At 39.3% G+C, this 13,972-nt stretch overlaps 1 protein-coding gene across 4 annotated transcripts in view; it reads right to left on the bottom strand.

The window, feature by feature from the left end:
- The window catches only part of TENM3 (teneurin transmembrane protein 3), a 383,293-nt gene that overhangs the window by 68,953 nt on the left and 300,368 nt on the right, over positions 1 to 13,972 (bottom strand). For 3 of the 4 annotated variants that reach the window (XM_042811517.1, XM_042811520.1, XM_042811521.1), the window contains 5 exons: positions 11,916 to 12,126; positions 10,963 to 11,064; positions 10,607 to 10,801; positions 9,021 to 9,221; positions 5,908 to 6,093 (listed from right to left, as the gene is read on the bottom strand). In XM_042811517.1, coding sequence (XP_042667451.1) covers positions 5,908 to 6,093; positions 9,021 to 9,221; positions 10,607 to 10,801; positions 10,963 to 11,064; positions 11,916 to 12,126 — 895 coding nt within the window. The remainder of the gene's footprint in view (positions 1 to 5,907; positions 6,094 to 9,020; positions 9,222 to 10,606; positions 10,802 to 10,962; positions 11,065 to 11,915; positions 12,127 to 13,972) is intronic. The other variant, XM_042811518.1, reaches the window with a different exon arrangement.

Genomic DNA, 13,972 nt, shown 5'->3' with positions numbered 1-13,972 from the left:
CTGAGCTTAATTCCATGAACTCAAAATCAAGGGAAAATATACATATAGGAATTTTGATAATTATATGATGTACTAACACAACAGTATTCTTATTTTAAGGGAAACATTTCCTTCTAATCAAAATACCAAAATCTCAAAAGAATGCTAACATTTCTGAAGAACTCTTGCCACAAAGACATTAAAATGTACCTTAATGACACAAGCATTAAAACACTATGAAATGCTAGGTAATTTAAACTCTGTAGAAAAGCGAAACATTTGTCAAATTAGCATCAGTATTGAGATGATGATGGTCATTGTAATGTATTACACTTTCCCTCTAAGCTGAAATAATTGCGGAAGATCAATGAAGCCCTCAAAATGGTTGATGATTTTGTTTGTGAAGCTCATACTGCAGAAACATACCGTGTAATGATATTTAGTTATATCAAGCCTACTGTGAGCACTCCCTTTAAAAGAACAGGAGGAATACATTTGTCTTGACTTGCTCTCTCACCTAATAAAGGGATAAAGCATCATTTCCCTGTAGTCATATTTGAAATCTGTAATATAAGAAGCCCTAAGCTAAACACAGTCTGAAGAAAGCAGGTGCAGATCTTATGGCTTAGAGAAGGAGACTACTTCTTAAAGTAAGAGCTCCTCAACACTACCAGCACCTCTGAGCTTACACTGTTTGTGGTCACCTAGCAAACGAGCATGCAAATGCCGTCATGTTTGCTCATACTCAGAAAACCATTTTTACCAGTAGCAAGAGCAGAGGCTGTATTCATGGGAGTGCCCTTAACAGTGGCATGCTATAAATTTTTTATTTTTATTTTTTAAATTCTGAGAATCTAAATGAAATGACTTCCATGGTTTCTAGTAAAGCTATCTGAAACTAGAAATCCCCTGCTGAAAAATATTTGCAAATGCACAGAAATTACGAGCTGTACACTTCTATAGTAGACCGCCGCTGGATGTGAATTGCAGTTCTGCGTACCAGGTAAAGTAGCACCACACAGCACTCAAAAGGAACATGAACACCACTACGCTAACTTTAGCCCTCCTGAGGGATTAATATCAGGGCTTAATGACATTAATTCACATTTAGATCATTTATGTTTAACGACATGTTTTCCATGCATACATCTATAAATATTAATTTTGGACTGAAAGATAATCGTTCAACATGATAACAATTAAACAGCTGTAACCTGTCTCATGTGTTAAGTAATGGAGCTGCAGGCAAGCTCCATAAACAGATGGTCTTACCCACCCATGCTTAATGTTAAAGACTTTTTAAAAAAGAGGTGTTGACAAATCTGAACAAGAAGGCATAGTTCTAATGCAAATTGGCCAATTTGCAATTTAGATTACTCTAAAGCTGATTTGGTCTATGGTAAAAATTAAGCTGCATTATAAAACTGAGATGTAACACAGCACATGGAAACATAGCAGATTCCCCACCAACATAATTATTTACTAATTTCATTCAGCTAACAGAGTTTAATGGAAAAGCAGCTGGAAAAGTATTCATATTTATGGGCTTCCTATGACAGTTACTTAATTTACTCATGGTGCATGCCAGTTATATCACAAAAATAATAGACTTTCTGAAATAATACCATTTCAATCTCACACAACAACTATTCAGACAGGAGAGGGTCATCATACTCATTGCAAGCTGGGATAGAAAAGAAACAAAAACATATCTGAGCACAACTGTGTTATGAAAACTTAATTACAGAGCAAATTTTCATCCAGGCTATCACTTGGGCACCAGCTGTGCATGTGTGGTCTTGATTCACAATGAGATGCAGGTTGAACTTCACCAAATGATTTACAGATGCTGACCTCAGACCCATGAAACTCACCCCCAGACCTAATAAAACAACTGACAGGTGATTTTCCATAGCTTTGCAGTAAACTGGTTATTTAACCTGCTCTCACATGCATACGGTAAGTGGTAAAATGTGACAATTCTCAGGAGGGAAACGATGTTTAGATGGGCTTAAAGTGCTTAGTATTTGGAACATACACTGTTGTGTTTAGACGAATCTTGTATTATGCTAAATAAGAGCAATAGTACTTGAGTTTCTGTTTTTCTCATTAATTTAATTTCATTACAGCACTGTGCAGTTATCCGCTGAACATCTTTGATGTAAATATTTGGAAGTATGTGTTCAGAGCAAAGTCAAGAACTTACAAGTGTGGTCCACATTGGGTATGGTGTTTATGTCAGAGATGCACGAAGGACCAGTGTGCGTCAGCAACAAACACCACACTTACTGCATTAGTCAAAACAATCTTGCCAACCTTCCTACACACAATGCTTCAAAAAATAATTTTTAAAAAAATTATTTTATCTGGTCTACTCCGTTCTCTCTCACAAACCAAAAGTATATTTAAAGGTAAATGCATACTAATTTCCTTTTCCAGTCTTGTGATGCTGGGTCTTAGGGAAATACTGATGCTTAACAAAGAAGACAGATGTCAAAACTGTGTCTGAACAGAGAACTCAAACCTTTGCAATCACCTACGATTTTCTTCCCAATGTCCTGATGCATTGGAATGAAAACAAACAAATGTTCTCTGGAAGTTTACAGCAATTAGAATTTCCTTTTGTCGCATTTCCATTTAAGTGTCTTAGGAGTAAACATACAAACCAACGTAACTGAAGAAGCAAGCTGGAGTGTAAAAGCTTTTGGAGATGAATACCATTGAGCACTACTTCCTTTTAATTGCAGCAACAGGCTTGTTTGTTCCCTTCCTTTTACCCTTTAATAATTAGAGCCAACTGAAAATCAAACATTGGGATAACTGAAACTGAGACTGGACATTAAGAAATCTATAGAAACTGTGAGTTACAAAACATTTTAAATGGCATTCATGCTTCAAAAAAAAAAAAAACCCAAAAAACCAAAACAAACAAACAAACCCAAAACAAATAAATAAACAAACAAACAAAAAACCCAAGACCATATTCTCTTCAACGAATATGAATTAGGAACTAATATGATTCAGTGCACATTCCAGTATGCATCATTGTAATTAATACCTATGTGTGTACCCCATTCTGTGCAATCGGCTAGAGATATGGCGGGCTTTCCCAAAGACTGAATAAAGTGCACTGGCCTTAAAATTTACAACTTCTTAGGAATATTCATTTCCCCAAGAAGTTGTAAATGCGGGCCATTGCATTTCATGTGACTGCCAGCTAACAGCTGCATGGAAGAAAGAAATCTATTTCTAAAATGCTTCACACTACTGTAGGTTCAAATGGTTAATGACTCAGAAACGAGAAAGATGCAGTTGTTATCATTTGGGGTGTTTGAAAGCAGAGTGGGAGTCTCTCCTGCACACATACAAATTCGGTAAATATTCCACTACCAAGTTTAGAGCAGTAAATAGCAAGAAAAGCTTGGGTTACATCATGACATTAAAAAAGCTGGTATGCAGGAAAATACGTTCTGATGTCCTTTACATTTTGAAATGTATTGCACAGAAGGAGCTAGTATATACTCCAGGGTAGATGAGAGAAAAGCAAATTGACTCCATTTACCAAGCTGAGGAAGCATTGCTTTTTACTCTACTAAGTTGGAACAGCTCTTGGAAATGAACAACAAAATGACCTGGTTTCTCTATAACACTGGTGGTCCTGAAGAAAACAGCTCTAGGAAAAATAAACGTTAACAGCAGGCTAGCGCTTGTACCTCATTACTTGTCTTTGAGGCTGTAAGGGCAATATAAACAAATCAAACTATCTTTACAGCAGCAGCCACAAAGCAAACACACATTTGAAGAATAAACAGGTGGGAAGACAGACCTGCTTGGCCAGCACTGAGGAAAAACTAGTTTGTGCCTAATATGTTGGAAAAATTGTTCAAGAGCAGTTCATCCGTGTATAACTGCAACCCTTGAAATGCTGCCAAGGTCAGCGAGACCAACAGCAGAGCAATCTGCTGAGTAATTGCTCGTTGGCAAGTTAAAGCGGTCAAGGGAAAGGCTTTATTCTCCTTCTAAAGATTTACTTTATTTTATTGTTTAAAAAGTTCTCTCCTCACCTCTCTGCTCACTTGTCAGCATGTTTTCTGGAAGCTCCTTAAAAATGTTAATCACATCAGTTCTCCCCAGGGTCCTGCACAGAGGCACCTTGGTTCCCCCTCCCACCTATGTCTGGGCAACCTCATTAATAAACAAACAAAAAAAATCGATTCTGATTTTTTTTTTTTTATAAACAGCTCACAAATCAATCTTACTACTTCACACCTGACTCCCTTCCACAAAATGAAATCCTACCTCACCTTTATGATGCAATGATATGGATACCAGCAAACATTTCCCTGTCCTCGAGGCTCACGTCACTGTTTCCTGTGACCGTGACTACGCACAGCACTGCCATCCTGCCTCCCTGGCAGGGCTATAACCTGCAAGGAATGAAGCTCAGGACTTTCCTCTTGATAGTCATGCACCATTGATGACTTAGCTGAGCCCACACACTCTAGGTGACACTTCTTCCAAAACATGCAAAGAAGTTGAATTTCTTAAGCCTCTTTTTAGCTTGTGGCAAAACCAAACAATGATGTATTTATATCCATTATCTCTACCACTATTAGATTTACTGCTCTATCCTGCTACACACATCATCTCTTCTAACTAACTTCTCCATCTCTTTAAATACAAAACAGCTTTTCCTTTTGGACTTTTTGAACTATTTAGATTATCTTCTGATTTCCACATCACTCAGCATTAACACTTGCCTTTGCCTGACCTGTGGCCACCTTCTCACTGTTATTTCAACTCACCTCTGAGAGCTTATCCTCAGTGCCTCTCACAGATCAGAGATGCACCCCTAAATACTGCAGAGCCACTGTGTTACTCCGAGACAGCCTTAGCTGAGCTTAGTACAAGTCTCACCACACTCCTATGGATAAATGAGCGTGCTCTTAAAATTAGACCGTTGCCAAGCTCTTTGTCTGTGCTTCCTACCCGTTGTCATACAGCTGTTCTTACGTGTGGTTACACAGAGGTGACATAGGTCCCTCCTTTTGCATTACAGTCCTGCTGCACCTTGCATAAAGGAAGCCTAGTGTAGAGGGGATTTTCCAGCTATGCCACAATTCAAAACCTAATTAAAAATGTTATGATTTTGAACAATTCTTCCTCTGCTTCTGTTTTCTTAGTTCCCTTATCTGCAAGTGTAATCTCTCATGCTGGCTCAACATCACGCCCTGGGCAGTGGAGAGACATATGGGACATACACACTGTAACACTGAGTAAGAAAAGCTCCATTAATAAAGGCATAATAATTTCCAATGGGTTTCACACACTAGAACTAACTTGATTACGGAAACACAGAAGCTGTAATAAAGATGAATCCTAAATCTGCTCTGTGGAACTGCTGTTGTGCTGACACAATTCTAAAACAGAGCATTATGTTGACAAGAAGGTGACTTTGAGTAGTTAGATCACACATTACAAGGTGGCATTGATGGTTTTGTGTGTTGCCAAAACTCACTTTTTAGAGCTTCTTTTCCAAATGATAATAATAATAATAATTAAAAAACAAACAAAAGGAAGCTTCATTTTTGAGAGTCATTAAGCTATTGCAGAAAAACAGAAAAACACAAATCAAAGACTATTTACAGCTTAAAATAAATGTGACCTCCCCACCAGCAAAAAGGCAGCTCAAGGGAAGAGACTGAAAAGGGAATTCATTTCACAGCAAACTAGCTATGAAGACCTGATGAGCCATTATATAATAACTTCCTTTCTTAAAAAATCAGTTCCTTTATACAGACGGACACGTGCAAACATTCTGTTTGAAGAAAAAAGCTTCAAAGTTATACACTCCTTATTCAGACACAGCCAGCAGTGCCAGCACTTTGAATTTTGCACCAAAGACATATTAAAGCATAGCCAGCCTACCAATGGTACAGTGCTCTCCGTTCCACCCCTGGCTACATTCGCACTTCCCATCCTTGCAGGTGCCGTGCTCGGCGCAGCGGGGGTGGCAGGCCCTCTGGTTGCAGGCTGTGCCCGTCCAGCCGTCCTCGCAGCGACAAGTCCCTCCCATGCACACGCCGTGCGTGCCGCAGTCCACCGAGCAGATCTCTACATTTGAGAGGGGAACAGGGGAGAAAAAAGAGGCAGAGAGTGCACACGGGAGTGAGAGGGTATGCATCAATTAGCAGCGCGGCATTTTAATTCAAGATGTGAAGGGTAAGAAAGGCAAAACCTTTGATAATTCCATCAAAGGAATTTACTGTGAAAGGTATTTTCAGGTAGGACCCAACAGAATGCAGGGCATGGAGTTTTACCTCCGTGTTAATGCTTACTTAGTTATCCTGGTAGACTTAGTGCTGCTGGAGTGTACATAGCTCATCTGTTAGCTACAAGTAATTTTCAGTTATATTCTTTGTGATCACATACAACTTAAGAGTAGCCCTTCATAACTGAGATTATGCGGCACTTAAAGCTCCTGGAAGTCACAACATACTTGTAGTGACTAAATGTACCATACATGCAGGTCACACTATGCTGCAAGTGAAAATCTAGCATTAATGAAAGATCATTTTAACAAGCTTTCCCCTCCCTATCCTGCTCACTGTTTTCTTTCCAAGTAAAAATGTGCCATTTCTGACACATTTTTTCATTACAAAGAGTGAGCCTTACTGAGACAAATTAGTACTATGCTGACATACTGACACATCTGTTAAATATAAAAGATGATCCTCTTTTACTTTCAGTAAATTTGTATCAGTGACAGCTACGAACAGTCTGGTTTAAATAATAGATTGTTAAAAAAATAAATCAACATTCAGCAATTTAACTTGTCATTTACGTATGCTAACAGGATCTTGTAACTGATAGAATAATTGAAAAATATGTTAAGAGCCAAAGGTAGACAGAGGCCAAACAACACATGTTAAGTCTCAGCTAATACAAGATGTTAATTTAGACTGCCAGATTTTGCATTTACAGTTATACTTCATTTAGTCAGACTCCAAAAAACTTTACTTCTGCTAAGCAGACAACAGAATAAAAAGAGAAACTGTAATATAGCCTGAGGGACTTCTTCTGTTCCTTGGCACTGAGCTGCTTGTAACCACACACTGCTTCATAAAAGTACTGTATTTAGGTTTTGTTTTCTTGTAGAAGACAACAAACAGTTTAGCAATAAAAGACTGAAATTATTTTCAACAGTTTTCAGTGCATGAAAGGTTTCCAGTTTTCTATTCAATAGTGGTTTTCTTCCCCAGCAGAGGATAACTCTGTCTCCAAATGTCGTGGAACATTAAACAGAGTATCAGGGCGCTGTGACATTTTCCATAAGAATATTTCTGGAGAGAGACAGCTGAAATTCTCCCTCCTGCTTCCCTCCTCCCCTCCTAGCCCCCCCAACTTTTTTTTTTTTTCCTATACAGCGTTTTATATCTACTTTGAATTAAATTTTTGATTAAGAGATCTAAGATGGTTTGACTAATTTTAGAGTCACAAAACGTCAACGCAGCTCCAAAAAAGAAAGGGTTATTTCTCTTCAATCTAATCAATTTTTCATTAGAGTGGAGGTGTTTATCAGCTTTTAGCACACTAGCTTTGAGCAAGGTGCGTCAATCTTTGTAATGAACTTATTAATTAGAGTTAATTTAATTGAAGTGGAATTGAAGGGCTAATTAACGGACAAACTGCTGATGAAGATAGAGGAAACTCTGCTGATTTCAAACCTATAAACTCCTCTGATGGAAATAACTCATTCCTTTTTTCTTCTATCAGCTTAACAAAATGTTTATGGGTAAGATTTACTTTTTTAGTGTATCAGTATGAAGGTCATTTTGCACAACTTCAGAAAATAGTCCTTTTACAAAGCTCTTTTGTGAGTTTGACGCTTCTGAAATATCTCAGATCAGAAATACTGCATGTATTACAATTACCAATCATTCCTTGAAACACGACTAGAAGATGGTGCATAACTGAATAATCAGAAATACCACAGAGGACACTGTGTCCAGAAATAGAGGACCCGTGTTTTGCCTAAGAACTACAAAGGGTCTCTCACAAATAGTCATTTTTAGTACAAGAAATGTTCAGAGATTTTTTTCTTCTAAACGAATATAACAGAAGATATTTTCTCCTCTCTGTCACTTCTTGAATATTTAGAATTTTGTCCTATCATCCTTATATGCATAAAACATGATGGAGTATCGCAGATCCTGGTCAGGAAGTACATTTGTTTTGAAAAGATAGTTTCTCATGAAAATGTTATATTTATTCATAAGCTGGCACAAATCCAGCTAGCCCATGTGTTCAGTTTTCATTAACAAAATCAGTTAGATGAACTGTTTAAGACAAATATACGTCTCACGGTTAGAAATGATTTAGTCTCTTGATATGTGACTAACAAGCAACATTCAAAAAACTTGTATTTGTTAAGAGGCTGCTGTTATAAATATTTAGATAATGCTCTCTAACAGTAACTCCAGCCATTTTCTCCCGTTGCTTCTGAACTCTGATTATAGTTATAAGCCCAGTTTCAGACTTCAAGAAGCTTCCTCTACTTCTTCACCTCTACCAACTCCTTCTGCCCTTACAGTCTGCGCCTTTCCTCAAAAGCTGTTAAGAATTCATTCTTGCATTTGCATTGCCTTCAAAGTGGAATGCCTGAGTGCGGATTTGAAGAAAAAAAATGTCTTCAATTAGCTAGAGATTTTTAAGATGGGAGATTCTCTCTAATTTCACTGCTATAGTTGCTAACTAGACTTATTAGGTAAGATGACACTTAGATATATATATCGCACAAAAACATTCTGTACTTGCATGTGAACTAACAAGCAAAAAGGGCTAACAGAAAACAAAATAAATTATTTTCAAATACTTCATGTTCATTAGCTATTTTGAACCTTTGAATCAATTCAGAGTTCATGCTACAAACACCTGAAAGTCTTCCATCAGCCTGGCAGGTCAGATGTTAATAATATCACTGAAACGGTGCTATCCAAGACACCATAATTTTACAAAACATGAGTGCTTTTAACCCTTACCATTGGAGCAGTCTGGACCTGTCCAGTTGGGGTCACATGTGCAGGTACCGCTCTCCTGAAGGTAGGTGCCATGGCCAGAGCACTGGTCAGGGCACAGCGTCTTCAGAATTTCACAGTTGCTGCCCCCCCAGCCCGGGTTGCAGTGGCATTCGCCGTGGATGCACACACCATGGCTGGAACAGGCTGGGTCCAAGCAATCCGCTGCATGGAAAAGAGGAAGATCAGCTTAAAGATGTTGTTTCTAACAACGGTAACCATCTCAAGCCACTGCTTGGCTTAATCTGCACTTTAAGACATTCTGAAATGTGCAGCATTGCATTCTTAAAGTAGATTGAAGCTGAGAAATTCATCTTCACTTCATTACAATGAGTAAAAGAGAAAAGGAACAGCAGACCAAAGTAGCTTGGTTCCAGCCCCCCTCTTCTGGCTACAAGACAAAGAACCCTCTATTTCATTTCTGACTACAAGTCCTAGCCAATTTCTGTTAGAATATGTGCAATTTTCTTCATAAAAACGTATCATTTCCACGCCATTTTCTGGTATTGTGAAATCTGTGTGTGGATATAACTGTCTTCAAGACATTTACAGGCTGCCATTGAGTTAACAGAAAACCTTTAAAGTTTGCTAATTTTTCTGAAGTACAACAAGATTGGCCCCAGGTCTTGGGCTGCTGATCTCTATTTTGCCTAATCACACTGTGACAACTGTTGGATTACTTGCAATGCTCAGTATCAGCTGATCCAATCCAGAGCTATAGAGTTCTGACAGCTGTACAGGACTCTCAACTAGTTTCAGAAATAAATGAGTTGCATACTCTCTATCCTTCTTAATTCACTTTAATGTTCTTTAGATGACGAGATTTAATTTAGCAATTTGACTCAATAAAATGTTACACTTGTAGGGTCAATGGTCTGAAAATTTAATTCCAGGGACTTAATTGCATTACTTTGTACGTGGAGATCAATAAAATCAATTTCATTGAGGAAGAAAATGGCACTTTTTATTCCCTAAAAAAAAAAAAAAATAGAAAATGAACTGCATTTTGCAGCACACCAGAAAGAATATTATTATGCGCATCTCTGGAATACAAAAATGACGTGCCATTTTTCACTGTGATGCATTGGAATCAGCACTTTCCACAGTGTGGTTGGTGGAAAAGATGGCTAACAGATGCAATACATTAATGATTTATTCTAGACTCCGAAAATTCAGTCAGTCTTCATGTACTCCAACATCTATTTTTGAGGTGCTTTCTTCTTAGCCAAAGAAAGTAAAAACTGGCAAGTAAAAGATATAATGTATTCTGGGGAATTTTTACATGGATTAAGAATAAGTGAAGTGTAACAATTCTGTAGCAGTACTAGCTCTTCCCAAACTTGATTTTTAGTATTATTAAATGATTTTTGAGGAAGCGCTATGCAACAAGCATATCCCAGTGCATACGATGCAATGAAAAGCAGATTTTTTTTTCCCCCTTTGGTAACAGTGCAAATGATCGAGATCACGCAACGATGATAGAACAAGACATGCCAGCTGGAAACCTGACTAGCAGCAGCAGGTGCTGGGGTAAGTATTTGCTCCTTTACCTTCTTCACAGTTTTCTCCTTTGTACCCAGAGTTGCAGGCGCATGATCCCATGATGCAGATGCCGCGGCCCCCGCACTGGGGATCGATGCACTGCGTCGCCGGCACGTCGCATTCGGTGCCCTTCCAGCCACTGTAACAGAGGCAGCGGCCTTTGGAGTACTGCCCATTGCCGCTGCACAGCACTGGGCAGGCTGCTGTGAAATAAAGCACCATGGAGAAATTCAAATCAAGGTTTTCATCAAAGCTTTATAAACAAGAACATCTATGAAGTCGGTCACATGCCAATTTCTTTCTTAATGTATCTGTTTTCACGCTTGCTTAGGCTGACTTGAGAGTAAGGATGGGGCTGATGTACCTCTCGAGCAGTCGGGGCCCAGAAAGCCAGGAAAACAATGGCAGGATCCTGAAACACACTCTCCGTTACCATGGCAATTTCGGGGGCATTCCACCACAGACTCTGCAAGAAAAGAAGCGGGATCACTCACCGGCCCCCAGAACCCGCCACGCAGCCACTGACTGACAGCACGCCCAGGCTCCCCGCGCAGTGTTTATGGTTGCTTTGTTTGAAGAGCATGCAGAGCTGTTATTTTCTATAGCTGTGCCTGTAATATCTCAGGACTTCACGTTCCAGCAGAAAAGCTCAAATTATAATGGTAAAACAATATGAGATCTATACTCAAAATACAGCTCCGTGCTGCTTAGCAAACTCTTCAAGACAGAACCACTCCTTTCAGCACAGCTTCGCAACAACGTACGTGCCTTGTGCCTTACACCAATAATTACAGTATATTTTCTGCACTTTTTTTCTGAGTAGAAAAAGAAACACCATGAGTGGAAAATCTGTGAAAAAAAGGTCATCAGACTATGGGTTTGCTGGGCTTGTTTGGCCCGGAGAAGGCGTGGCAGAACCCTCATTGCAGCCTCCCAGTACCAAAGGGAACTCAAAAACAGGAAACAGACCAACTTTTCAACGGGTCAATGGTGATAGAACAAAAGAGAATGGTTTTAAAGTAAAAGAGGGGAAATTATAGATTAGATGTAAGGAGGAAATTCTTCACTCAGAGGACAGTGAGGGCATGGCTGCCCAGAGCTGTGGGTGCCCCATTCCTAAAAGTGCCCAAGGTTGGATGAGCCCTGGGCAGCCTGAGCTGGTGGGGGGCACACAGTCCATTGCAGGGGCTTGGAGCTAGATGATCTTTGAGGTCCCTTCCAACCTAATACACTCTATGATTGCATGATTCCTAAAAATCCAAAACAAAACACAACCAGAGCCTAGATTTTGGCAAGAGCTTTGAAGACAATGCTTACCTATAATAATAGTATTAAACGACACCTGCTCTGCATTTTTCCCATCGTTATAAAAGGCCAGGTGCCAGATGCCAGAATCCAAATACTGGATAAACCCAGCTTCATGAAGGCTGACGGACCTCGTCTGCCGACCCGCTCGCTCTGCCTCGAGCAGAGTGCGCTGCTCCCGTGCGATCAGCCGGCTGCCATCCAGGAGCTCCACAAAGTCGTACTGCAGGGAACAGAAGGGAGTATGTCATAAAGCGATGCTCAGGCTTACAGCAATGGCTTTTTGGGGACAGGGTGATGAGCCTATCTCTCACAGCAAACGGGTGAAAACATCAGCTGAAATAAATCTGTGGTCATGACTGTCAACTGACTAACAGGTGAGAGTGAACTTTCAAAGTGTTTTGCATGCACATGGGCTAACAGTATCCAGCATCAACCATCTATGTAGCTTTTTATTTATTTTTGGGCTAAGGATTAAATTGTCTGCTTACTCCTGATTTCAGACAGTGTGCAGATGAGAGGGATGAAAAGAGAGCTTTACTTCTACTCCTTCTAGTAGAAGCCCAGAAGGGGAAAATGAAAGCATTAAATATTACAGCTGGTGAAAACGACAACCTGACAAGAAATGGAAGATATCAAGTCAGTGCAGGGAGAATACTATTTTGCTAACAACCATGAGTGGGGCTCAGAAAACGTAGTACCTCAGCTGAAACAACAAGTAAACTCTTAAGATTTCACACATCTTTAACTAGTCCTATGAGCACCTGGGAGGTTGCATCTGCTCTGCAATGATTTACGCTGCTTGAAACTCCTAACTTAAATGATGTATTTTGCACGTTTAGCATAGAAGGATCAATGTGTAGACAACAAAACTAAACATGGAGGAAAGTTAAAGGGCTTTGTTGTTTGTGGTGGAGAATCTGCTGGCCCTGCTGTGCCTGCTAAGAGTTTTGCTTTGATACCTGTTAATGGCAGGAGAGAAACTGTTATGTATAAACCTTCAATCTTTCCACGTATTTGAGACCTTTCAAATGGAATTACGTGTCCAGGGCCCATTGAAGTAAAGGCCAGTATACACGATCAGTGATTCACCTGAGCTAGGTTACTGGGTTACCAGGACTTTTACATCCTGACTTATGACCTTCAGAACCTGCTCTCAGGACAAAAGAAAACATGATAGCCTTTGTCACAGGCACAGAGCTTAAGTACTTATGTTCTCATCTCGAAATTGCAGACTTGCAGGTAAAAATTCACCAGTACTGTAAAGATATTCTTTCCTGGTAATCTGAATAACCTCCTAACCATTCAGGATGTGAAAGAAATGCATAGTTGTTATGCCATGATCAGCATCTGAGACACTTTTCCAGCTCTATCTGAACAAGTGGAACAGAACATAAACGTGATTAGTATGTGCAGGAGCCAGTACCTCGATGTGCTGTCACTTTGTGTGCGCTGCGCCACATGAAAATGAATGCAATCGTTTTGGGAGAGCACCAATTATTCAAAACCAGTCAACATTCTCATTTGTAAGAGAATTAAATATTTATATTATTATGTGTGAGAGAGAAAAACAATTTTGTCTTTTCCTCTCACCACACTCAAGAATACTTCTTCATGCTCAAGCTGTTCACTAATGTTTTTTAAAAAGAGAAAGCCCAGGCAGTTTTAACAAGTCGTTTATGGATGTTAGGAGTGACTTTATAATTTGTATACTGCAGAAGATCATTTTTTATAGCAAAACTGCAGATAAACCTAGTGTTTTGTTACAGGAGCAAGTGATTATACTACTTGATTGACCACAAAGAGTATACTAATGGCTGACAAGCATGGTACAATTAGTAATTTTGTATCTGCAATGTAATAAGGGCATATGTCATTATCAGAGCACTGTTTTAGGCTATATTTTAGAAGCTGTACAAAGGGGAATTTACTGTTCAGTTTATCCCTCAGCAAACGATAATTGATCTTAACTCCTTTGAAGGCTGGTAGTTTCCTATACACACACACACACACATATTTGTCTATGAAGAACAGAGTAACACAAAAAGACTGAAAAACAATTATCCTTA

The sequence above is a fragment of the Centrocercus urophasianus genome, unplaced genomic scaffold (assembly GCF_019232065.1).
Source record: "Centrocercus urophasianus isolate 14NV4802_14NV808 unplaced genomic scaffold, USGS_Curo_1.0 seq_13, whole genome shotgun sequence".
NCBI classification, from domain to species: Eukaryota; Metazoa; Chordata; class Aves; order Galliformes; family Phasianidae; genus Centrocercus; species Centrocercus urophasianus.
This window is presented reverse-complemented; position numbering and strand designations above follow the sequence as displayed.